This window comes from Notolabrus celidotus, chromosome 8 (assembly GCF_009762535.1).
Source record: "Notolabrus celidotus isolate fNotCel1 chromosome 8, fNotCel1.pri, whole genome shotgun sequence".
NCBI classification, from domain to species: Eukaryota; Metazoa; Chordata; class Actinopteri; order Labriformes; family Labridae; genus Notolabrus; species Notolabrus celidotus.
The window spans coordinates 34055031-34082455 of NC_048279.1; the positions used below are offsets into that span (position 1 = coordinate 34055031).

The 27425-nt window shown below is 44.1% G+C and overlaps 1 protein-coding gene across 1 annotated transcript in view; it reads left to right on the forward strand.

The window, feature by feature from the left end:
- Positions 1–1094: 1094 nt before the first annotated feature.
- ppargc1b (peroxisome proliferator-activated receptor gamma, coactivator 1 beta) overlaps positions 1095–27425 on the forward strand; it is a 126002-nt gene continuing 99671 nt past the window's right edge. Inside the window, exon 1 of the mRNA XM_034690190.1 lies at positions 1095–1264. Within this exon, the coding sequence (XP_034546081.1) occupies positions 1184–1264 (81 nt within the window). The 5' untranslated portion in view covers positions 1095–1183. The remainder of the gene's footprint in view (positions 1265–27425) is intronic.

The window sequence follows — 27425 nt, forward strand, 5'->3', positions numbered from 1 at the left end:
CAACTAGCATGCCTCCCTCCTAAGCTCCTTGTTAGCACACGTGTGCAGGGAATGAAAAACGGAGGAGGGGTTGAGTTGTATTTTTATACAGTCTATGGGCTGAACAAGCTCCGAGCTCTGACTTCCTGTTACAGACCGGATGGCGTTGTGACGTATGAAAAACACTGAAAACTGAAACGGCTCGTTTCAGCACACATTTACAGAAAGGTGGAGAAATGTAGCTCTAGTGAAAGTTCCAACAGGAAGACTATAAGCAATCACAGCAGTTTAACTCTCCTCTCCCTAATTCAATAGCTCACCCGCTTCCAGCTGCATGCTCCAGAGCTGTCATTGGCTAATCAGCAGCGGCATCATCCAATAGCTCAGTGGCGCGTCCTTATCATCAGCCTATCAACTCCCTGCTGTCTTTTTAAATGTGTCTCTCTCTCCTGCTAGTTCCTTCTTGCATTGATGGTGCGCACCCCTCCACCTCCCTGTCTCCACCTGGTCTTTGGGAGTCTTCATTTCCTTGGGTCGTCAACCACCACCACCACCAGTGTCTGGCCTCTAGGGGGATTTCTTCAGCTGCCAAATTCACACATCCTACGCTCATAACATTATCCCCATAGAGTCCTTATGCTAAATATTTCTGTCAAGTTCCATCATTCATTCAGTTGTAATAAATAACCTTTAATATTCGAATTGTGTCTCTCCTGATTGAAATCAAAACAGGGGCAGAGTGGATTCTTTTCATTTTCGGGGGGGTTTGTAGACATGCCAGGGACACATATTTCAGGTAGAGAACCATTAAAAAGTCCATTATGCATGATATGTCACCTTTAAAACCCTGATGTGAACCAGGAGCAGGATGAGATTTGGTGGGAATATCTGCATAATTACTTTGTTTGCCCAAATGGGAGCAAATCATTCATAGCTGCAGAGACCTCGTTGTGGATTCTCCAGCTGCAATAATTTTCCTGTAATTTGATTCCAAATTAATCATCATTTATTGAGGGACCCCCAGGAGCAACTGCCTTGACCCCTGGAGGTCCCCAGCCCCTACTTTGGAGAACCGCATGTCTTTAATGCCTTGCTTCGTTTCTGTGTGTAAACAGATGCGCCCCCTGCAGGCGGCCTTCCCCCACTGCTCCTCCTCCTCCTCCTATACTCCGCTCTGACTCCACGGCTCCTCATTCACTAGAAGATGGCGGACTGCGCTCCACTATTAGATGAGGAACTCTCGTCCTTTGTCTTCAATTACCTGACAGAAAACTCCGGCAGCCAGGTAAGACCTCGGCCTCATTGGACGCACCGAACCTTGGGCTCTCCACACCGGGGTGCGTCTTTGCACGTCGCCGGCTGTGGCGCACGCAATGCCCGCTTGATGCGAGGCTTGCGACCCGGCTTGTCAGCAGCAGTAGCAGCATCTCGCCTGGCTCAGAGCAAGCCGGTGTCTCGGTCTGAGTGTGTGTGTGTGTGCGTGTGTGTGTGAATGTCTTGACGTCTGGCTTTCACGTGTTTCTTTTTGGGAGGAAATGTCATCAGCCATGCTTCAATGAGGAATTTGAGGGATTAATATGAATGTATATTCCACTGTTGGTGCTTGGAAAGAGGCGAGCAGCCGGTGTGTTGCTGCTTGGGGAGGATTATTTGGTATGCAGGGGGGCGCTTTGGAAACTTTTGACGCATTCTTGAGGGAAGTTTTAACTTGGACACGTGGTGCGCCTTTGAACGCATGGACTCAGCCTGAGGACTATTATGATATATGACATTAAGATACTAATCCACAGGCTGGAGGACTCTTCGGTTTTTGAATTCTGTGTGGAGAAAAGACATGTTTGTATGCGTTTTATCCGAGAGTCACTCAGCTTCTTGGATGTGGTGCTCTCTTTCATGTTTGCGGATGTTTAATAAAGTAGAGGAGATAGTGCAAAACATCTACTGTTATTCATCCACTCCACTATAAGCATAAGCGGCTTGCCTCAACACCGTGAGCTTAACTGGAGGATCTCTGCAGGCTGTTCGTTCCGTGCGCTTCAAAGTTGAGCAACTCCCACTGACTATTCCTATCATTTATGCAAATTTGGTCAATCAATCACTTAATGCTCCTGGAAGCAGTGAGATTAAAGCAGCCCTCTGGGTTTACAACATTCACTGCAAAAGTTGATGCGGTTTTACACGCTCTCATAATCGTTTGCGTAACCGTTCCGTCACCAGTTACAAAACATGAAGCGTTGGCACGATTGTTTCTTCGACAGAGTGGATACAGCATTTCCACTCGAGCAGTGAAATCTGGAGCAGTGATGAATATTGTTTGGTAACCCATGAGTGTCGCAGGGGAAGTTTATTTTTATTTGGCACTGAATTCCTAATACGCGTCAAAACTGCCATAGGGAATCTTTGCAATTCTGGGATTTCTTCCCTTAGTGGGTTAAAAACACCACACCTGCAAGACAGTTAATGTTCCATATGACAACATGCAACCTTTGATTGAATTCGGCGCTGAGCTCACACACCAAGCAGCACTTATTAAAGCAATATGTGAACTTTTACCACTGGATCTGCTGCTAATCCAGGAATAATCTCCTTCCAAAGTCCCCCATGGTGAACGGTAGTGAGTGGTGTGTGTGCCATTTGTAGAAGTTGGGATTTAATCAGAAAGAAGGGATGTCTTGCACACAGACTGTATGCTGATTTATCTAGAAGTGGTCATATTTGAGTGTCTGCTCTGCTCCTGTGTTACATGACATGCGCTCTGCTGTTTGCGTAAAGGCACAGAGTAAATAGGGAAATTTCCCAAGCAGGTTTGGTGAATTCCCACACGACAGGACGAAGCCTGTCAGCTTCAATCTCCATCGACCTCCCAGCTGAGTGAGAAGTCGCGCTTCCGAAATACGCACTGATCACCCCCATGCACACAGACCCCCCCCCCCCCCACCATCCTCCACCCACACCCCCATCTTTACTGCATCACAGCCTGACGTCACATTGCATCGTGGTGATCGTTAGAGCTTTGATTGCACGGTCATCTGAGAGTGTAATGCAGACGGATGAGTGGGTGGTGTGTGTGTGTGTGGATGTAGTGTAAGGTGTGGTGGGGGGGAATCTGTCACAGCTGATTGGCAGCTTAAGCAGGTTAATTCAGTGAGTGGTGGGATCCTCAGAGACTCAAGGCTATTTATAACGTGCAGCAGTGACTTGTGCCTCCACAGAACACAGCTAACAGTACAAACACAGACTGATGTGTTTGGGAGGTTAACGAGAAGAAATAGCCACCCACGTGGGACTAAATGCACCAAACATCACATGGGTGTTGATATTCTGCATCATTATGATCATGCCCCATGACGTCACTACGCTTATTATCATTGAGATTATGCATGACCTCATCATTCTGGGAGCTGCACTTGATGTTATAACACTCAAAGTGAAATTATGAAGTTGCAGATTCTTCATCAAGGTATAATATCTCACAGAACATGGATATTATAAAGTAATAGATGTGGTTCTCCAGATGTAAGGAAGCATCCTTGTTTCGTCAGGACCCCAACAAATGTCACGCCGTCATGGTGTGCGTTTATTAACCTTCCTGCCGCATGTGGGGAACATGATTTAGTGCAGATACACCGCCCCTCCCTATTAAAGATGGCTCCTCATTGTCACAAACCATTTGCTTGATGACCATCTCACTAAGAAGCATTAGAAATAAATATGTAAATGCAGGTTAGATGGTGTGCTGCAGTCTTTTTCCAGCTCTGGATCCACTCAGTTTGTCTGCTTTGACCTGTCATATGAAATGGATTTGCACAATGTCCCTTATTATTATTTGATTTAATGGAGAATTGAACCACAGTTGTGTTTTTTGTCATGATGAATGACATTTCACTCTATTCTCTACATTGTAGTGCCCCAAACTGCAGTGCTTTTATTCCACAAATCACTTTATGCAGTGTAATAAACAGATTCTTCAAACATCACAGCTTCATATGGAACTCTAGTTGGTCAAAATGTTTCAAAGACACCAAATATGCCAGGAAGATGAAACAATCATAACAGATTAGAGGTTAAAATGAAACAACATGCCAGACATCTACAATATTAATAATGTTCGGCCTTCAAAGTCTTTGATTTGAGCATTAAAATCTGCACACACACTCTGAATAAGCCTTTCTAAAACTCTCCGACGGTATGCAAGACAATATTTCAGCAACTCTTCTATATGGTAAACAATAGCAGATTCTGCAGTGGCATGTATGCTGCTATACTTGTAAAGCCCCAAAATGCAATATGCCTTTATTTTGCACATCACTCTCAGCAGTGCAGTAAACAGATTCTTCAAACATCCCAACTTCATATCAAACTCTAGTTGCTCAAAATGTTTCAAAGACACCAAATATGCCAGGAAGATGAAACAATCATGACAGATTAGAGGTTGAATGTGCAATATTGACATTAACTGATGCTATTTGTCCATTAAAATCCTCCATTTAAGCCTCAAAATCCGCACAAATGTTCTAAAGCTCAAGCAAAAAATAGAATAAGCCTTCTGAAACTGTCAGCCAGTATGCAAAACTATAATTTTAGCAACTCTTCTATATGGTAAACAATAGCAGATTATGTATGCGTTTCTGCAGTGGCATGTTTCCTGTAATATTTGCTGCTAAAGCTCTTTTTTTTCTCAGGCTATGATGCTGTATAGCTGCAAAGTCCTTGAGGGACACACTGGGAGAAACAACCTGAGTAAAAGGAACAGGGAAAGACAAATTAAAGTGCACATTATCGCAGCTTAACTCCTCTCTTCTTGTGTAGTCCGATAAGGTTATCTATTCTACAAACGCAGCATTAATATGTTAATATTTACTCAGGGTTATTAGGGCTGCATGGTGTTTTGCTCTCTCTCTATCTCTCCCTCTCTCTCTCTCTCTCTCTCTCTCTCTCTCTCTCTCTCTCTGTGTCTATGCCGCCCGCCCCTGCCGGCTGGTTATTGTAATACTACTCTATACTCGTGACTGGGGTTACAGAACAGGGCTGCTGCAGTCATGTGAGTTGTAGTGGAGGGGAGGGTAGGAGGGAGGGAGGCGTTACCCGTGACGTAGAGCGGTGACGGCAGACCCTCCCCCCTCTTCTCCTCCTCCTCTTCTGCGAACATGTGACTGCTTCCCCATCTCTCTCTCTCTCTCTGCCTCGCTTGCTCACTCTGAAACATACATACTGTGCTCATATTCACTGTAAATCCTCCCGTTTCTTCAACCTATATTTTATTCTCTCAACAACACAATCCTAATCCATCCCTTTGCACGCTGCTTCCTGTACCTCAGATGTAGTTTAAATCTATGCCAGTTAAAGCGATTTACTGCACATGAAACCAGTGGATATTTAAACCTGTTGCACCCAATTTTGGAGGCAAGATTTCTCCTTACATGCAAAACTTGTTTATAGTTTGACTGTGGTTGACCTGTTTCTCCTGACATAGACACGCCAGTTTTTGTTGCACATTTTCAGTGCATCAGAACTTAGCCAAGATTATTTTGCAGAGCTATAAGTGACATGCTCATTTTGCAGAAAGGGTCATGGATTGATGTTCTGTTCTGTGGTTGCCAAACAATCTCTGAAGTGATCATTACACTCTTCTACAAGTTCATTAACCACAGGCTCATCGGTTGACTTATGCTTCACTCTTTGTGTCTAAAAGCGAACGTGTGGTTTCTAACTGAGTGTGTCACGAGTGTTTGTGCAGCTCTTAAACACACAGTCTGCTGCTCATACTCTTCTTTGTACAGTTAATTTAGCGTGCTGGGGGTCCAAGTTTTATGACGGTTAGTCGCAGCTTATCGAGATAATAGTCAATATCTCAAACATTAAGAGGACTTTGAAGGTGATGCTGAAGATTGGGATCTACAATCAAGTCAGATTCATAGTAAATCATATGTGTTATAAACGCTCCAATCTGTTTATTAGAGGTTTGGTTGTAAAGTTTTATGGGTCAGTTGTGTAATGGATAGGTGTAAGATCTGATCATGTTAACTTTTATTCAGGTTGTATTAAAATAAGATGCTGATTAGACATTATGGATGCAGCAATATCAGGCGACTTTTTAGTTTCAGTTTTAACACATGAACTCTGATCTGACAGCTAACCACCAGGTTTACCAAAGGTTAACAGATCTGTTCTTGAAGCACGTCTGCCAATTCTTTGTTGAATCTGGTGGCAACATAATCAGCTGTCAGCTCTTCTCAGAGCTGCAGTCCTCAAATATGGCGTAACAGGAGTGAAGTTTGTCTCCCAGACGTTTCTCAACGCTAATCATTGACCGGGTGTCGAGGGCCAGTCTGGATCCATCCACGGGATTGACTCTGGGAAGATCAGGCCGACTTAATGTCAGTCAGCGACATCCTGCTGTAACAGGACACAACCAGCCACAGGGCATATGCTAGTAAAATATTAGCCGTGGCTCGTCAGTTATTCCACTCTGCCTCTGGGAGTTGAGCAACATTACCCCTGAAGAGAGAGTCACATGCAAGGTCAAGTCCAGGGAAACCGACCTCTGATATTAGTGCCACAGAAATATCCTTATCCATAACTTACATATGTTTGGAACTAACTCTTTCTGGTCCACTTTGAAGTTCTGTTAAAGCATGGAGGTGAAATGTCAAGTAAAAATAGTTGCAACAGTTTCCTCTCAGGAGACATTAAATATTTAAGAGCACCCGAGCTCTCCTGCTCCACCATGCTGCTGTGAAAAGTGGTGTAAGCATTTAAAGAAAAGTCACATTACTGGATGAAATCTGGAAGGAAAGCTTCTGTTTAAGACTTTGATTTGTAGCTCCTTAAACACCCTTCTGGTTAATCTGTGGGGTGGGGTTCAAAATAACCACAAAAAGGAGAGTCCAAGGCTGAGAGAGGAACAAGATATGAGTCTGATGTTGATTAGTAATTGAAAAAGTTTGGAAGTACTTTCCAAGAACATTTTGTTCCCAAACATCAACAACAAATTACTTCCATGTTTGCTTCCTCCTAGCCCCAAGATGCATGTTATTATCAAGTGGACTCATCAAGACAAAACTTAAAGCGTTTAAACCGTTAATTGCATCTCTGAAACGATGCCTACACGTTCCAAATGGAAAACTTAATAAAGCTTAAAGCTATTACAGCGCCGCTGTGAAGCCCTACAGAGCCTCGTACTGTCAGTCAGCACTTTATCCTATAACCAGGATGCCTCCTACGCAGCAGGCGGCCAACTCTCAGCCTCGGCCATCACATGATCCCATCGGAAGTCACACAGTCCCTTAGTGACCACATTAAACTGGGTATATAAACCACCCGCAAAATGCATCTATACTTAGTGGAGCAGACAGGAGCATTACCCTCCTGATCTAGGCAGATAAATCCGATTTAAATTGGACAGTGACAGTAGAGTGAAGGATCCGGACAGCCAGGTAGGCAGGCAGACAGACAGGTGTATAAATAAAAAGGCTTTGAAGTTCCACCAGAGAGTGATGGATGCAGGTGTTATTGGCAGGGACTGGGTTCTGCACTGTGCCAGGGACAGACACACAGAGACAGATACTCTGCTATATTTTCTCCTCCTCTGTCCTCTGATTTTTTGGCTTTTTGTTGCAACTGTCCTATATTCTCTTCAAGGCTTTCTTGCCTTTCACTCCCTCTTTTATCCTCATTTCTGTGTCATCATCCTTCTCCCTGTATCTCTTCTTGTCTGTCTTGAGTCGTGATGTGCAGTGCTGCAGTGCAATTTGTTCTGCTTGCAGCCTTGCAGTGACTCACCTGTCCCTTCTGTCACTGAGTACTGAACACACACACACACGCTTGTGCTCGTGAGTGAGCATCACTTGAGAAAACACACACATGCCTATACAGTATATAGTGGAGTTTGCGTAAAAATCTGCCTATTGCAGGTCCATTTTTTGGACAATATATGCTTCAGGTATTTTGTCTGAATCAGGGAATAATAGTAGAGTCATGCATGCTGGGCTCCAAACAAATGCGCCACCTTTTCAGCCCCCTGGGGCTCCATCATCAGAGGGGTTAGGGAGGTGCAGGACTCTGTGGTCAAGTAAGCAATAGTATGCAACAGCTGCTTACACTTGCAGAATAGACTAGTCAAGTTTGCATGAATATATAATAACCCTTCCAGTAAGATTTAGAAACAGGGGAGCTGACATATTCCACATTTTAAGCTTTTTGACTTGCAGCATGTAGTTTGCATTGTGCATTGTGAAACACTTGCAGTTTGGCTACTTAAGCATCAAAACAACTTGGTTTGGGTTGACATAAGTAGTAACTTTGGAATGCTAATCACAGAGTAACATAGGTTACATAACAAAAGCACCAAAACTGATCTAACGAGATGAACAAACACTGACTCTTGGCTGTTTTTATTCAACCTATCCGTCTCCCCAAAGCAGATCATTCCACTCCTCAAGCCACATGTATGTCAGCTGACACCTGTGCCGCAACCCAGGGGCAGTGTCCCGAAAATATGCCAGAGGGATAACTAGGTCACAGTATTTGAGGTTTAGGGTCACTGATCAAGCTGCCATATTTGTAGACTTCAGAGAGAGGGGGGGGGGGGGTGTGTGTGTCAAAGTTCAGGGGGGTCAAGGCACCCAGTGTGTCGTAGGGACAGAGTGTTCTCTTCTCAATAATCTGCAGCAGAGATATTAAAGTGATGGAAGAGTTATTTTGGAGACGCCGTGAACAGTAGTTCCGTGTTCGCGGCAGTGTTAGATTTACAGCTTACATGTTGCTTTATTGCATTGGCTGTGTGTGTGAAGATGAATGGTGAGGTGTTAAATCGATGAAACAGATACACCCTCACCCTGTGATTGCTGCTAAATCGACTCCGGTGCGGGTGATGTTTCCTTCACTCGTGGTTGCTGTGGTTCTGCACCAAGGTGGATATCTGTGACTGTGCATGTGTGTAAGTGTGCCTAACTGTACATCTATGCATGCACAGTGTCTATATGTGGTTAATCTTCCTTGCGTGTGTGTGTGTGCGTCAGAGTGGGCGCTGGGAACATAGCTTCTTCCTCCTAAATCCCTCTGAGGTTCATCAGGCATCCGGCTTAGATGCAGCCCCCCTCCCCAAAGGGCTTGTGTGTGTGTGTGTGTGTGTGTGTGTGTGTGTGTGTGTGTGTGTGTGGGCCTGTAAACAGATCATAAAGTCTATGTATGTTTCCCATGATGTAGCATGCTGTTGCTAGCTAACAGAGAGGCAGGTGAGGGGTCTCTTAATAATTAATTACGTGGTGATTCGTCAGCTGCTCTCTCAGGCCTGCCTGGCAGCAGACGCTCCAGCTAACGCTCACACACACACACACACACACACACACACACACACACACACACACACACACACACACACACACACACACACACACACACACACACACGCACAGATACTCACATTAGAGGCTGAATGATTTCTGGATTACACAAGAATGATTTTCTCACTCAGAATTGAGATTGCAGTTATCTCTCTGTGTGCTCAGAGGAAACCAATTTTCATAAAGAATAGTGCCTCTGTAATCTGATCTTTTCTGGTCTGCTGATGTCATGCATAAGGCTCCTGTCATTAATGTGAGTGGATGCAGAAAATCTGTCTCATGGCTGTTTTATCGCAGCTCTTCAGCTTCTCTATCACCTGAAATATCAGGTAGTGGTATGAAACTGCGCAGCACTGTGACCATATGGCAAAGCACCTCTCACTCAGCATGTTCCTCTGAACATTAGAGTTCCTCACGATATGAAAAGCTATGATTTTTGGGGGTGAGGATTTTAGCTCAGCAGATAAATTGTGCAACTCATGCAAAGATGCTGAATAATGCTTGAAGCGGGTGGCTGGGTTCAAATCCAACCATTGGCTCTTTGCTGCATAATGCTCCCCTCCCTCTCCTCCTTGCTTCCTGCTTGATCCAGTGTCTCATCTTTTAACATAAAGGCATGAAGAGCCCAAAAACTAGACTAAAACATGCTTTAGATTAAATGGTGGTGGCATATATTGGCAAGCATTTGATTGAATTATATGTATTGCAATACAAAAGCTGTGTAGTTGTTGAATTTTGGAAATGTCTGCAGAGTAAACGGAACAAACAGAGTTCAGCAAGTTGTTGTGCAATCAGAGCAAATGAACCAATGTTTGTCTGCATGAGTTAAAATGTCAGAAACCTTTGCATGTTGAAAATTGACACTTCATGAGAATCCTCAAGTGTTCTTCTTATTTCTTAGAAGAAAAGGAAGATATATTTTATTGATCCTAAAGAGGAAATCCAATATTTTCACTCAGGGGTTGAACCAAGCGGCAACCTCCGGTCTAAAAATATGAGTCCAATGTGGAAGTGCTGAAAACTGCAGTTCATCAAGGATCCGCTTGAGGCTGGCTCCAGAAGTACAGAAAACCACATACACACCAATTCAAAAAAGACGATCTTTACAGCAGAAATAAACATGTTTACAGCCTGGTACAAAAGACAAGTGTAGTCTGGGGGGTGAATTTTTTCATAATGCTGCAATTTCAAAGATACTGAGATTACAAGTCTTCCATTGAGAGGCACAGCTGACTTGATTGACAGGCGGGAACACTGTAGCCGTTGGCGAGGAGGCTCAAACTCTGCCTCTTTACGTCACCATCGCTCGACAGCAGCAATATGACTCCCGCTGACGATTGGCCTCGAAACAGCGCTTCAGAAACAGCTGGGTGACGTCACGGATACTACGTCCATTATTTATACAGCCTATGGGTTGAACATGCTGCACACACACAGGCTGGATTATTGCACACACACATGCATGCACAAACAGCATCCTATGGACATGCACTAATGAAGACATGTCAAAGTGAGGGGGAGTTGCATGTAGATGAACACCCTGAGCAGTTTGTGGTCCAATGCATTGCTAAAGGGCACTTCGACAGCATACAGGAAGTGTATTGAACTGTATTTCTTCCTCACATGCCTGAATTGTCACAGTTTCTATCCACATAGCTTGTGATCAGCTTGTCACTGTATTTTAGGGAGTTATGTAATTTGTTGATGAAACACAGGAGTAATTAAAAGCTCTTTATTTGATGCATCAGGTTTCCCTGCTGAGTTTTCGTTGAGCTTAAATGGAGATACGACCCAATTTATGATGTATATGTGATTCATTGTGCAGCTCATACAAGATAGAGAGCAACCACAGATATCCAGTTTCATTCATCATGTTGATTACTGAGCATCTCTCCATCTCCATCTCCATCCTTTGATTCTCATCATGATTGTTTGTCATTTACATTTTCCCCTTTAATCAGTATTATGTAATAACTCCTCTATATGGTACACAGCATGGCTCTGTGGTGCTAACCTTTAGCCTGCTTTCTAACACAGGGATAAACAGGGCCTGTAAAGGCTTACTGGGAAGCACGGCTCAGGGCCAAACACCGCTACACTACACTTCTTCATTAGATTGGTTTCCAGGAGCAAGGTTATATCAGGCTACACCTGAGCCTCATTTCGGCTTCTCTTCGACCTTATTTGGACTTCCTAAGATGATAACGTTTCATTCTGCAGCCAGGTGCATCACAGGTCCTACCAGGCTTTTGGACCTTAACTGGAGTAGATCATGGTTTCATAACTTTTTGTGCACAAATAAGATTTCTTTAAGACTAATCTGACCTCAACTCCACAGAGTATCTTCATGAAATAAATGCCTACAACCAAAAGGAACAGTAAGAGTCAGAGGCCACAGTGTCAGCAGCAGACACTGCTCTAAGATCAGGACGGGTCTTTGTAGACTGGGAACTGCAGCAGAATCTCTGAATCCAGTTCGCATCCAGTCTTGCATGCTCTCTGCAGGATTTTTTCAAAGAGTTCTCCTTCCCCTGAGGTGGAGCAGCACTCAACCGTGCAGAGAAACCAACACGCACAATGGCTTCATTGCGTGTTTTACAGCGAGGCAGTGAGAACAGATATGGGTGGAAGAGATGAGAAGAAAAGAAACAACAGAGACACAGGTGAGGGAGAGACTTATTAGGTATTCATCATCGTCCTCCTTTTGCTTTCTTAATTTATATGAAAATCTATTCAGCTTGTCGCCACGCTCCAGGTTGTTTCTCACTGTGACTGAAACCAGAGAGGAATCTGAGGATGTACAAGTATCACCTCTCATCATATTTTCCTTCTCTTTGATATGTTTCATATCTTGATGTCACAAACAGACAGTCAGCAGACCTCATGAGGTGTTTTCATTTGTTGTATTTGGTTAAATCATCATATGCATAATATCTAGCCCAGGTGCAGCTTCTTGTTTGCATAGCTGCAACCGTGCAAGGACTGTTCACGGTTTTGGAAATACTCAGATCTCCAGACCTTTAGAGGGAGCACTTTAAAAGCATACTGACTCTCTTCGGGGTCTCATGCTGAGCTCTGTGCTGAAGGGGGTCTTGAAGGCAAGAACTTTCATGGCAAGGAGTGATGTCTAATAGGTTCCGTCTTAACATGAAGGGCCTATCCCTTCACCTCAACATGTCGTGATTGGAAGGTCCACTATTTGATCAACAGAGACCCCCATTTGTAGCTGCTCAGCTAGTTTTAACTATGATTCCTTCATTGTCAGATGCTCTTGAGGTTTAACTGGAAGCTAGAGTTCCCCAAATGTCTCCCACTCCAAACTGGGTGACTGAAGCCAGTTACTGGTCTAGATGATGACACATAGTCATCTTCGTTGGGTCATATGTTGTGTCTTAGCCACAGCTCTGATGCTCTACTACCAGGATGTAAACAAGCACAGATGATAGACTTATGCTGTAGTTGTGTATAAGCTGTGTCTGGTTAAACTGGGATATAACCAGCCGACTGGAGCAATGTGCAACAATCCCAGGCATGTGGATGTTTACCTGCAGGGAAGACCAAAGGCTGGTGATTGCTAGCTCTGCAAACATTAGCCGCACTGTGCTGAAACAGAGGAAGAAATAGACGTTTGTATTAAAGAAGACACACCACATTAATCAGGTGGAGCTTCAAAGGAGCGATGACGTGGTCGTGTGCTGAATTATCCATCCTTCTTTGCGTGTAGGATGACATGATGACACAGAGGCTCAGGATGAATCTGTTTGTATACATCACGTGTTCGCTGCAGATGGATGACGTGTGCGTTCATCCCTTATCTACAATCCTCCTCACGTCTTCGGCTTTTTCTTTTTCATCCCTGCTCATATGTTGATGTTTGCATGTACCTGCAAGTGTGTATGTGTGTCATCTGTCCTTAGCTAACCTTTGCTGGCAAATTTGTATTCATCACAGGGACCCTGTTGCTGTATTGATAGTGTCAACATGAGCGTGAGGCTGTTTGTCATTCCACGCACATACGCACACACTCCACACTCTCGCACACATATGGCAGCTTTGTGGAACACCTGAGGGAGATAGGACGGGGTTGAAGGAGAGGGAATCCAATCTCACACAGCAGCAGCTCAGGGCTTTGTAGGGGAGGTATGCGGAGGCCCAGTGGTCGCCGAGCTAGCTGGCTGCCCTATTTCTTTCAAGCTCTCCTCCTCCGTTACCTGATTTATCACGGGGGCAGCCGCCAGGGAAATGTCTTATTTTAAAACAGAAAAAGAGCGTGCAGAGAGGGCTGTGTCTCTGTGTTAAAAAATCTGATGGGATGAAAGGAGATGCTGATAGCGCCGCGACATGTCAGAGCTTCACAGAGCTTGATGTTAGCCAACGCTACACATGTGAACAAGAAGTGGCATTCGATGCATGTAGGAGATAATAGAGGCGGGTGGGGTTGGATGTTGGGGATCTGGGGATTGCAGAGCGTATAGCTGCAGTGATTGCTTCTGAATAACACACATTTATTCCTGTAATGAGATTGATTTGTAAAAATGGATTCTAGTTTTCAACAAATGCTTTTGTTTTCCTCATGAAAGTTGCTTTATGGGCTCACGTTTGAGACATTTGTCTTTCATTTTTTAAAGCTTAATTACCAAAAAAGCAATTTGCAACAGTTTGAGTGCCATTGTTTGATTTGGCAGGTGTTATTTCATTCTTTTATTCTTGACTAAAACATGCAAAAGGCTCCAGATGCCACATGGAATTCAAGATGAAGTATCTTTTTGATTGGAGACAACTTGTGTGTGAAAGTTTGTCTGAAGAATGATTTGTTTTTTGGATTCAAGTTTGAAAATGAATCCTTCCTCAGTGACTTTCTAGGTTCCTGCTGGGGTCTAAAGAGTTAGAATAGAGTTTATACTTAAACACACAACTCATGAGATCATAATGTTGTCCACAGCTGGATGCAGCTGGATTTGCAGTGTCATTCCTCTGTAAAAATATAGGGCTTGTTCTCGGTCTACCACGGCTGAAAAATCAGACTTTGACACTTTCTGCTGTTGTTAAATTGAGACTTTGACGCCGAGCAACACTGTAATAAAACTCAGAAGATGAATGGGAGCTGTGCGACAAATGGAGGTGTAAACGCTGCTCGCTGATATTGGTTTGGGCTCCGTCACAGCCCACAGCGTATAGGTCCCCCTCTGTCTCTCTCTCCTTGACATTTTGCCAGTGTTTTGGCTGGGGCTCGGCCCGTCTTATCCCCCAGACAGATCGAGTTGTAAAGATGTCTGGACCGTGGATGGGCAAGCACCCAACTGCACAAACACACATCATCACTCCGACAACACTACAGCCTGCTAGACCAGAGAGGTGACACACACACAGACGCACGCGCACACACACACTGGTAGACTGCCAAACGAAACGTATATATACCAGTACGTCTTAATCCACCGCTCCAGCAGGATTACTGTATGTGATTACGACACATGCTGCACAGGGTCAGGGATTACAAGGTGCAGTCATGGGTAATGCAAAGAGTTCCTCTACTGTGCTTGACGGGGAATGCAGTTAAAGGGACGTGAGCTTTTGCATATATTCATCCTCAGTTGTTTTGCACTCATGCATGTAGCCATTGAGCTAGGAGTAGTAGTGGAAGTTTGTGCAAAGGTAGAGCCTGTAAAAACAGGAGTAACAGCTGCTGTGTCACCGGTAGAAGGAACCTGTTGTTGTAGAACAATAAAGTAAGTCAAACCAGTAGCAATAAAGTGCTACAGGTGGAAATCATGGTGCGACTGTAAGCAAAATTCCGCCTTGTTTTGCATCGCATCAGCATCACCTGCAGCTTCAGCTTGCAGATCTCTACCTGCTTCACCTTTTCATTTATATGAGATTCGCCTTATTCTATCTGGATGTCATTTGTCCTGTGTTTAAAGAGGTGTAGGGAGGTACAATACTCCGTTCCTCTGCTCCTGCTTGGTAGTCTTTTTTGACATTTTTGGACCCCTAATCAGATGGGTTGTTCCTACATGAAGTGGGCCACCGCCAGAAGGTCAATCCATGTATTTCCTTCAGTTTTTTATTCACATTACTGTTGGCCTTTGCTTTAAATGCGAGTATGCCATCCTGGTGGAAGTGGTAGTGCAGAGGTTTTAGGAGCAGACATGTGGAGCTGCAACCACTAAAACTACTTCACCACCATAGACTGTATTTAATGGACATAGAATCTGTGAAGTCACCCGTCTGTTTCTGAAGCACGGTTATGAGGCCAATTGGCGGCGGCAGCCATATTGGAAGTGTTGAACTCAACATAACTGCTGTCGAGTGAGTGTGACGTAAAGAGGCGGGCTTTGAGCCTCCTCGCCACAAGCTACAGTGATCCCACCTGTCAATCAAGTCAGCTGTACCTCTCGTAATGGAACATTTTGAATCTTAATATCTTCAAAATTGCTGCATTATGGAAAAAAATCCAGAAATGAGCCATCCTGACTACACTCGTTTTTTCAACCAGCCTGTAAACATGTTTATTTCAATCAGGAGAGACACAGTTTGAAGATTAAATGTTATTTATTACAACTTAATGAGTAATGGAACTTGACAAACTTTGGCATAAGGACTCTATGGGGATCATTTTGTGAGCGTAGGATGTGTGAGGAGTCCAGACTCCTGAATCCCTGGAATTGAAAACTTGCAGAGACCAGGTGGAGATGGGGAGTTGGAGGGGTGTGCACCATGAATGCAGGAAGGAACTAGCAGGAGAGAGAGGGACACATTTAAAAAAGACAGCAGAAAGTTGATAGGCTGACGATAAGGGTGTGCCACTGAGCTATTGGATGACAGCCGCCGCTGATTAACCAATGACAGCTCAGGAAGCGGGTGAGCTATTGAATGAGGGAGAGGAGAGTTAAACAACTACTGTGATTGCTTTTATAGTCGTCCTGTCTGAGCTACATTTCTGCTGTAAAGATTGGCTTTTTAAATTTGTGTGTATATGGTTCCACATTGGCTTCATTGGAGTACTTTTTGCAGGAGTTGTAGGGGTAGTTTGGGGTTAGTAGTAAGCTTGTTCTGCACTGGATGTAGTACTGTTAATGCAGTCACAGTGGTTTTAGTGCTGTGGTTTGAGGAGCTGTATCTTTTCAGTCAGTTGTTGTGGTTGCAGCAGTATAGCAGTGTAGCAGATAGTGAGTCAGAGGTCTACTGCCAGGCCGGGCTTGGTTGTTTCAATGGAAGTTGTAGTTGTATTAGTGGAGTGGATTTAGAGGCTGTAATTATAGTGAAAGTTGTTGTTGTAGTAGCAACAACAGAAGAAGGTCATAGTAGTAGTAGTAATAATCATCACATGACTGTGTAGCAGGTTTGTCAGAGTAAGTAGACGGACACAAAGTGTTTATAGCCTCAACACAATGACGGTTGGATAATCTTGTGGCCTTTACCACCGCACCCTCCCCTTTGTGTGTGTGTGTGAGCGTGTGTGTGTGCGTGTGTGTGTGTTTGGGGATATCAAGGGCACTAGTGTAAATGAGAGAAAAGGTTAAAGGAAATTTCCATGGCATGGTGTAAGGGACCATGAGAGCACCAACACACACACACACAGATGCCCACATTGCATATAGCTGTGGCAACCAGGTGCCTGGGGAAAGCAAGCACAGGCTGGTGTGGACATGAACTGTTACACATAAACACACACACACTCGCTTAGCTAGCTCCAAGCACAGCCATAACACTCACTACAGAGCTATTTGATATGGTTCAGTGCAGGACAAGACACACTAAGCATCTCTCCTCGTCTATTACTCTGCTTTAAAAGCCATTTGTTGTTATTTTTAGACTTCCTCTGATAAAAGGTCCACTAATGTGTGTGTGTGTGTGTGCTGCAGCAGCAGAGAGTGTGTGTTAAAAATAGGTCCCTTGGCAGAGAAGTGCACACTCGTCACTGTCACATCACACACATGTGACCTGTGTGTGACCTCATTATTACTATAAGGGCTGCATGTATGTTTTGATATCAAAGCAGGGATCCCTTTACTCGATCTGCAGCCTACAGAATAAGAAGTGGTTGTCAATTACACGCCGGGTAATAACGTAGTAACAGCCGACTAATTCAATGACTCATTAGAAGTTAATAAATCGCCTTTCTGTGGGAGTCCAGAATGCAATAACCGTGATATTGTGATATAGTCTCCTGATAATGCGATGTAATTTCACTGATAATTCATAATGATAAACACAGTAGGGTGGAGTCAGCTTGCAGCGATGGGATCGGGCCGCTCTGCAGGGCTTAGAGATGGAAACTTTAGAGGTGTGTGTGTGTGTGTGAGTGCGTGTGTGAGTGAGTAATGTGTGTGTGTGGGTTGAAAGCAAGCAGCAGGCTTCTACCTGCATGGAGAGTGAGAATGTCAGGGAGGTGGGTGAGGCCCTTAATGTCCTTTGGGATGCATATACAAACACACTGGCACACATGTATTTACTGCACACACACACACTCACTCACACACACACTCACTCACACATGCATGCCTCATATGTGCTGCCTGTGTGTCCCTGCTCCCAGTTGAAACAAGCATCCTATTTGTTTCTAACTGGTAACTTTCCGCTGTCACATCTCTCCCCCCCTGCCCTCCTCTGTTTGTGTTTGTGTCCCCTTAGTTCTTCTTTTTCTTCCACTTTACATCCCATCATGATTTCTCTCCCTCTCTCTCCCTCTCTCTCCCTCTCTCTCTACCGCTCTCCTCTCTCATTCATCCCTCACTCTCTCATTGACCTACTTCCCAAAGGCTGCTGGGGCTTGCGTGACCACAGTGCTCAGTGCTATGGTGATACGGCATTACTCACACATATACTACTCACAGATGTATATGCATATATGTAAGGTTTCATCTCATGCATGATGAGGCATGTAGACCTGCTCTTTCGGAGCTGTGTAATCCAGCAAACACGGAACATCAACAAATACATGCCGGTCTGATTGTGACAGGTTGGATTGGGCAGTGTGGCTGCAATTTTGCTGCAAAAATCAACATTTATGATGATGGATACATTTTGAAATCACTTTTCAAATCAATGATGTCAACATTTTCTAGTTGGAGCTTCTTCAATGTATATAATCTTCAGGTTTTGGTCAAACAAGAGACACACATTTACATATCTTCACTTCTACCTCTTGGACATCATGTTGTTATGATTAGTCATCATTTTCTGATATCTGATGTATGTTATCTTAAAGTTATATTGAGAATGTGCCTGAAAAATCTACCTCAATCAATGATTCAAACTCCCATTAGATGCTGCCCTTGCTTGAATCATTCATAATCAGGGATGTATATTGACTCAATTAGTTGACTAAATGATTAAACACCATCAACCTCCAGGATTACTAGTCTGGGTAATCTAGCAACCGCTCAGCTGGATCAGTGCATCACCAGCACATGCATGTGGATGCTAACCTGCAAGGAGGATTGAACACTAGTGGTGCTAGCTCTGCTGTTGTTAGACACACTAAATCACACAATTTGACATTTTTATACATTTTAATTTGACTTATTCCATAGACTGTATAAATAGGGACGTAGTATCCGTGACGTCACCCATCTGTTCCTGAGCGCTGTTTTGAAGCAAATCGGCGGCAGCAGCCATATTGGTAATGTGGAACTCAACTAGGCAGAGTGTGACGTAGTGTGAGTCTCTTAGCCAATGGCTGTGTGTTCCCGACCGGGAGTCACGTCAGTCATGTCCTTATTTGGGCAAAACCAAGCGGCAACATCCGGTCTAAAAATATGAGTCCAATGCAGAAGTGTTAAAAGCTGCAGTTCATCGAGGATCCGCTTGAGGCTGGCTCCGGAAGTACAGGAAGTCACAAAGACGATCTTTGCAGCATCAATAAACATGTTTACAGCCTGGTACAAAAGATGAGTGTAGTCTGAATAGCTCATTTCTCGACGTCCTCTCACTGTGAGGGGGGTGAATTTTTTTCTAATTCAGCAATTTCGAAGATATTGAGATTACTAGTCCTCCAATGAGAGGCACAGCTGCCTGTGGGAACGCTGCAGCTGTTGGCTAGGAGGCTCAAAGCCCGCCTCTTTACGTCACACTGGCTCGACAGAAGCAATATGGCTGCCGCAGCCGATTGGTCTCAAAACAGCTCTTCAGAAACAGATGGGTGACGTCACGGATACTACGTCCATATTTTTTACAGTCTATGGGCAAAACTCATAATCTTAATATCTTCTTAACCGTCACGTTAGAAAAAAATTCACCCCCCTGTACAGTGTGTGCCATTAGAGAGATTAGCATTGTAGGGCCAAGCTGTTTTTTGAACCAGGCTGTAAACATGTTTATTAATGCTGCAAAGATCGTCTTTTTCCCATTCATATCTATGTGGTTTCCGGTGGTTCTGCAGCCAGCCTCAAGCGGATTTTGGATGTATTGCAGTTTATATCACTTCCGCATTGGCTTCATCGTTTGAGACCGGAGTTTGCCGCTTGACTTATTCTCAATTTTGACTCATCATAACATCCCTGAGTACAATGTCTGTCTGAGTCTTAAAGTACATTATTAGAAACATATCCATGCTTTTAAATCTCTTCTGAAAACCTTTCCTGATTTTATCTGAATTTAATTTTAATTTTTTTTTTTTTTTAATTGTCTTAAGAAATATAAAAAAAAAATGGAAAAATTGTTTATTCCTTTAGAGTTCTTTTAGGGGATTTTTTTGTATTTTAAAATATATTTTATTTCATTATCTTGACTTGTGTGTTTTTTAGTTTTCTCCCCATTTGAAACACTTTGTAACTTGGCTTTTGAAAAGTGCTCTACAAATAAAAGTGTTATTATTAGCTCCAAAGCCGACTTCAAATGCACTCAATTGAGATCTGTGCCATATATTTCCTGCAGTTTTGAGTGTAGGCTGAAGTTTTTATTACAAATCACAAGATAAGATGATATCATCTCAGTTTATCCCATTTAAAGTCACTGAACAATAAAGCTGATAAATTGCCATCCATTCCAGAACCAGTCGGCTGTAACAACAATACATTCAAACCCATGAGGCTTTGTTGACACTTTTTAATTCTCCATGGCAGAAAGTTATAATTAGCTGTAATATAAGCTTTAACGGTTATGATGACTTTATGCAAATGTGCAGAGAACATGATCAGATGTTTATTTTGCATGCTTTGGTGAGTTCCTCCTGGAATCACTGCAGCATCCTTGTGCTTGTTTGTTTCTGCATCATGACAAACACGGATCCATTTTCACGTGTGTGTGTTATCATTGTCAGAAATCTTCTGCTCTGCCTTGATTTGGAGCTCTGTCAGATACCGCTGCAGAGATTGAGCCAGTAATCAGCATTAATTGCTGTAATCACATAATTGCGACCTGCCTGTAGGGGGCATCAGGTCGGTCGGGGTTAAAGAGGAAGTGATTTTGAACGAGCTCTGGTTTGTTATTCCCTCCCTCACACCCTCAGCCGGCATGTCTGCATGTCTTGTTCCTCTCAGATTAAAAAAACGAGTGGCGTCTTGTTGATCGCCACTCAGAAAATATTGACACACCCTTGCTGTAGTATGTTTCTCCTCCCTCTTCTCTCTGCTTCATTGTTTCCCTCTCAAACACTGAGGCAGGGCTGCTGTTGACAGGAGAAATGTCCCCACTGTGATGCAATATGGGTAATAAGCCAAATTCTTTCATAGTGAGTGTTTGTGTGAGTATGTGTTGGAGCATGTGCGTCCGCAGGCTGCTTTTATGCGCCGTGTGTGCGTCTATGAGGGGTGTTTGCAAGCGGGAATGTTTGGTTGAGTATATAAATGTGCCTTCGCCTGCTGGTCAGCGAATAGTTAAGATTTGAAAAACAGCAGGCCGGACCAATTTGTCCTGCTTTTATTGTCTGAATAACTTCTCTTCCTGTTGTTTCGTCCTTTTGGCGATGAAATGAACAAATCTTCTTTCTTTAAATGAAAGAATACCAACCTGTCCAGGTTTTCTGGCCCAGACAAGTGGATTGTTAGTTTGAAACAATGCATGACAATCTGCTTTGTTTCTGCAGCTGCAAGGGGCAAGTTTGCGGCAAGAGTTTCGATAGACTTTCAGAGGATGGCAAAAAGAAACCTTCAAACTAAAACGTTTGCACTCCTCTCTTCGGGTTGCACATATTTGTCATCTCTGCCATTCCTGTGTTCTTAAATAGTTAACCTAGCTTAAGCTTCTGAAACCCTCTGTATGTAGAAACCTCTGCCCTGCCACAGATACCTGGTACCCGATACTTGACTCCAAACACAACTCAGACACATCAATCAATCAATCAATCTTTATTTGTATAGCGCCAAATCACAACAAACGTTATCTCAAGACGCTTTTACAAACATAGGAGGTCTAATCCACTCTATGTCAAATTATGAACAGAGACCCAACTTCAAGACAGGGTAAGACTCAGTCTGACCCCACCTTAATCCATCATGAGCATTGCACATCACAGTATTTAGCAAGTTACAGTGGCAAGGAAAAACTTCCTTTTAACAGGCAGAAACCTCAGGCAGAACCAGACTCATGTTAGACACACATCTGCTGAGACCGAGTTGGGTCTTGAAAGAGGGATAGAGGGGAGTAAGAGAGAGAGGTGATAGTGATGAGACGAGTAGTAGAAGCTGTTGCCGCTGGAGTCCAGCACGTCCGTATCAGCAGGAGGACGTCTACAGCAGCTCAGAGGGACCTACGAGACAATGGAGCTCAGGGACCCCAGAAAGGTCTATGGTTAGTAACTTTAATGGGACAGGTAGAGTTAAAGTAAGTGATGGTGGGTGGGGGGGAAGGGGGTGGGTTGGATCCCAGTGTGTCAGTGCGCCAGATCCCCCGGCAGTCTAGGCCTATAGCAGCATAACAAAAGCTGGTCCAAGCCTGATCCAGCTCTAACTATAAGCTTTATCAAAAAGGAAAGTTTGAAGCCTACTCTTAAAAGTGGAGAGGGTGTCTGCCTCCCGGACCCTGACTGGTAGATGATTCCAAAGGAGAGGGGTCTGATAACAGAAGGTTCTACCTCCCATACTACTTTTAGAGACTTTAGGTACAACTAGCAAGCCTGCATGTTGGGAGCGTAGACACATTGAGGGTGGAGGTCAGGATGAGTCTATGGAGATAACTTAAGGAAGAATAGCACCAATGCTGTCATTGTAAGCTGAGTTTCCTTGCCCGTGTTGTGCATTTGCACAGCCATAAATACCCAATGCTCTTCTTTGCATTCACCAAATACAAGAACACATGCATCTAAAATGAATCCAGCTTTATTCCAAAGATGCTGTGTTAAAATAGTCTTTGCACTCTGCAGAGCACCTCTTTGATATTCACCAGAACACGCTGCCCTCCTTTAATATACCTCTATGTTATCTTTTCTATTATCCATGCAGTATGTTGTGGTTTTCAAATGCACCTCTTTTAAATGTAATATATCTGCACATGTTACTCCAAGACACGTCTACCTTAAGCATGCCACAAGTAATATTTCAAACATTGCAGCATTCAAATTGTCCTCTCAGCACACGCAGATGATCTCTGTTTTGAAATCACAGCATCGATAGTCTTTACTTGGTCATTCCTTAATCTGACAGTCCGTAAATCCCCGATTGGTCGGTCTGTGGGTTTTTCTTGTACGACACAGACACACCTCTGCATCCAGAAACCCACCAATCACAGCAGCACTCTGCACGTGTTTCGTGTGGGGTGTTAAAGCCCAGAGTCTCTCACTGTCTGTCTCGCCCTACACACCTCTCTTTCCTGTCACTGCACACCTTTCACTCTCTTTCTTTTTCACCACACACACACACACACACACACACACACACACAAACACACACACCTCCTGTGTTCGTCTCTCATGCTTCACGCTTCTTCCTCAGCCCTGCTCCGCTTTGTGCTTTTCTCAGCAGCGCCTGACCTCGTTTCAACTCTCTCCCTCCTTTTATTTTTCTCGCTTTCTCTCTCTTCACTTTTCATTTACTCTCTCTCCCTATTTGCTCTTTGGCAGCATCTCTCCCTGCCACTCTTTTTCCTCTTCCTCTCCATTTACTGTATTCAGTCCTTTCACCCTGTTCCTGATTTGTTTTCATGCCTTATGATGTCAGCATTACTCTCCCTCTCTCTTTCTCCCTCTCTCTCTCTCTCCCCCGCTCCATTTCACGTGGATACCGTTCTACCCATAGTTTGGAGCTGTCTGCTTTGAGATAGCATCTTCCCAGGACAACACACAAACACACACGCCACACACAGGGTGACAAGTTCAGGGTTCCATGAGCGAGTGATGGATGATTTGTCAATCAAATGCTGGATTCAGTTTGACAGCACACACACACACATTCACACACACACACAGTGATCCACAGGGTGAGTTGCACAAACACTGTTAGAGACAGGGTGATAGCCAAAAGACACAGCATGAAATACACAGAGAAAGAGAGAGTCTGGAACTCTTCATGGTCTGATAGCTTATCGATTCCTCTGCAGGTGATTTCAGGAGGAAGACGAGTTTGAGGAGAGAGCGGGAGAGTAGACAAAGGGGACAGGAAGGTGAGGAAAATTGAGAGAAGGCAAAATAATGTCTTATTATTCAGGCAGAGGAAAGAAGATGTTGATCGACTGCTCTGAGATATGATTTAAAAAAAGAGAAAGGAAGTGTCTTATTATAGAAATAGTCTGTCTAGGAACTGGAGCTTTTTCATTTGGGGCCCTCACTGTGTCAGACAAGGTCAAAAAAGACCTTTATGATGTTTCTTTGACCCGTTTTCTCGTACATTTCCCTCAGAAGACGTCCAAAGTTATTGTTTCAAAGACTTCAGGGTATGTCGAATCAGAAACTAACCCTTGTGTGATTTTGGTTAATGCCCGAGTGGAAACCAGGCTAATCAGTAAGCCCAAGAAAAGCAACATTTCGCCCTCTGGTAGACGAGCAGGATGATATTTTGCCATTTATGGCCGTGGCTTCTCCTGCAATTTTAACCAGTCTAATTAGTAATCCCTGGAGAGCCCTTTATGGCCATTTCAGCGCAGAGCAGGGTGACGAACAGTCCTGCAAAGGCTTGTCTCATCCTGCAGAGCTAAGCAGGCTAATGGGCCTTTATTGGCCGGTGCTTTATAGCTCTGCACTTGATATTCATGCTGATGAGTAAGAATCGGATAGCACCATGGCCTGTTAGTATGCCTTTATTAGCACTGTTGGCCTTTGTGTTTTTTTCCCATCTTGCAGACCAGACTGGCGTGTTATTTTGGTATTTTTTTTAATGAACAAGCTGGCCTGACTAGTCCTGATTGGCCCCGGTTGAGCACACAGGCAAAGATGGACATCAGGAGACGTGCTGCCACCATAGGAACTTTTCCAAGAATGAGGGACATTTAAAGGAACAGTGCATCTTCACTGCAGAGACAAGGGTCTGAGTTATGTTTAGAGGATGTGTTTGGGAGGAGTGGTTGCAGCATAGGACATTTCTGATTGGTTGAGTACTTACAGAACTTTCTGTTGGTACCATGAGGCTTCTCCCCCCCCCCCCTGATTAATTCTGTGACATGCAAATGCATCTTTCTGTCAAAAGTAGACCAGGTCACCTCTTATCTTTGGACTGTAATAGAGCCACAGACAGCAGTGGGCTGAAGGGACTGCTGAGTTCCTTGAAAAGGAGTTCCTGGTACTCAAAGTTCTGGTTCCTGGTGTGGAAATCTAACTTTGATTAGCTCCTGAAGTGACTTTAAGGAGAACCCTTATCCTCCCTTTAAAGTCAGTGATATAAGAGATGCTTAGCTGGCCTCTGTTGGCCCTGCAGTACATCTCATGCTCGTTGGCCGGCCCAGTTTGGCCCAGTCCAGCCCTCTGCCTCGAACGCTTTTTGATACTCAGGTCGGAGCCGGGCCTTTCCTCCTCTCCTTTGTGGCTTTTATGTGTGTTTGGGTGGTGTTACTGCCATATTGTCTGGTAATGTTGTGGACCGCCTACGAGGAAGACTGAATGATCGCCCTTGTGTGTGTAGGTGTGTGTTTGTGCGTCCTGGTCCCATTAGAAATCAGCCCTGGTGCGGTTCATTAGCCCTGGTGCCAGCAGCTGAATGAGGAGCTGAACACCTCGGAAACCGGCAGAGAAAAGCTTTCTGGAGCTTTCTGTTTCTGCCTAACACTCTGGTCATGTTCTTGTTTCGTGGCCACCAGTGCAACAGGAAAGCACGAAGCACCAATACAGATTTGCAGACGTCCTGGTAACCCAGCCCTTTATGCTGTTTTAGGGAGAGCTCTTATGCCGCCCCACAACTTCACTTCAGGATTTAAAGAATAAGTGTAGCTGTCGTAGTTTCACTGGAGAATAGAGACCTCTTAAGGGATGTAATGCTCCCTCTGGCAGCCATCTTGGAGGCCTACAGCTCTTGGTGGCAGAAAGGGCCGATTGTTCCAGAGTGGGGCGTCTCAATTTGAGCATCCAGGATGAAGGGAGGATTTGTGCTGTTTCTGGGTGGGATATGGCTTCAGAAAGATTATTTGAAGATCAAAACATAGCAGTCAAATCATCCTGAAATTATAACTGTTTGAAAATGTGGCAATTTAATTGAAGTTTCCTGTAAGTTATCCCAAGTTTTTACACCCTGGTTATAGAAAGAAATCAAGAGTTGGGGTTGGACTGCAACCAATTTGTCACCAATGGACCCCATGGCTTTTTCATTCAATCAAGATTAGAGATACTTTGCAATTCATGTTCCCTTGATTGGATATCCATATTGGATGTTACCTCACAGGTTTACATGAGAAGACAGAATATATTTCTGCAAAATAAGACCCATCCTACCTTCTTCTTCTACTTTTAAACAGTCTGTAACTTAATTCAGCTTTACACTCAACTCCTTACAGTTAAATTCCACCAGATCCATGTCCAGTCCCTCTCCGATCCGTCACAGCACCAGATCTGATAGGCTTCTCTTCTAGTCAATGTGTTAACTTCCACTGGATCCACTCCGTCGCGTTCCAGCTGTGTCTCTGATCGGGCAGGTCGGAACAAACCGTCATGATGAGTGGAGCCAGGCCTGGAGTCAACAAGTCAGAGGTTTTCAGAGGACCAGAAAGACAACATGGATGAGGAGAGGAGGAGGAGGAGAGTCCTTGATTCGGTGATTACCGCAGGGAAAACCTTGGTCACGTGACTCCAGCATGTCCGGCGGTCCTCCTCTGTGCTGCATTCCGAAAACGCAACCGGTGGGTGTTGACAGACGAGAGAGCCGGACCGCAGACCAGACACGGATCTGGTGAAAGTCCTGTGTCACTGCTTGTGGAGATCTTTTGTAACTGTCTTAAAGGGTTGCATTTGAAATCATGTTCTCCAAAATGACTGGGTTGAATTATTGTGACATTATTTTGAAGCCTGACTCCCTTCTGAATGTCGTGATGAAGTCAAACATGGCTGCTCAGAGATTAAAGACAAACCTCTGCAGGTCAAGTCAGAGGAAGTTTCCATGAGTAAGAAAGCTTGATCTGCCATCAATGTATAAAAAGGTGCAATAACATCCTTCTGTGTCTGTAAATCTTCAACCCCGGAGTGTTTATGAGTAAATGTTTTAACATTTATCAGTGAAACAAAGTGAAAGCAGCAGTTTGACTTTAGTAAAGCTTCATCTCTGCATGAGGTTGTTTAGGGATCCAGCTCAGCTGATGATTGACTTGGAGAGAATCTGCCGGTTTCCTCTTATACGGAGAGAAATGTCAAGACTGCCGAGATGACTAACGCTTGCATAAGAACATCCTACACGCACACGCACTCACACAAACACACATAAACACTTACACGCTCACATAATCACACACTTTACAGCTCGTCAAACACCCACAAATTTGCAAATTCACAGAGTGACAAGAGTGCGCGTCCATAATTTATCCCCGTTTTTCTTGGAGTCAAGTGAGAGAGAGAGCGTGTGCGTGTGTGTGTGTGTGTGTGTGTGTGTATGAGTGTGTGTGTGTGTGTGTCTGTGAGCTTCAGAGAGAACAGTTGCAACATCGTTCCTGGTTGTAACAAGTCTGTTTTATAAAGTCTGCTATCTGCCTGGTTTCTCTTTGAACCTTGCACACACACACACACACACACACACACACTCACAGTTTAAGGTT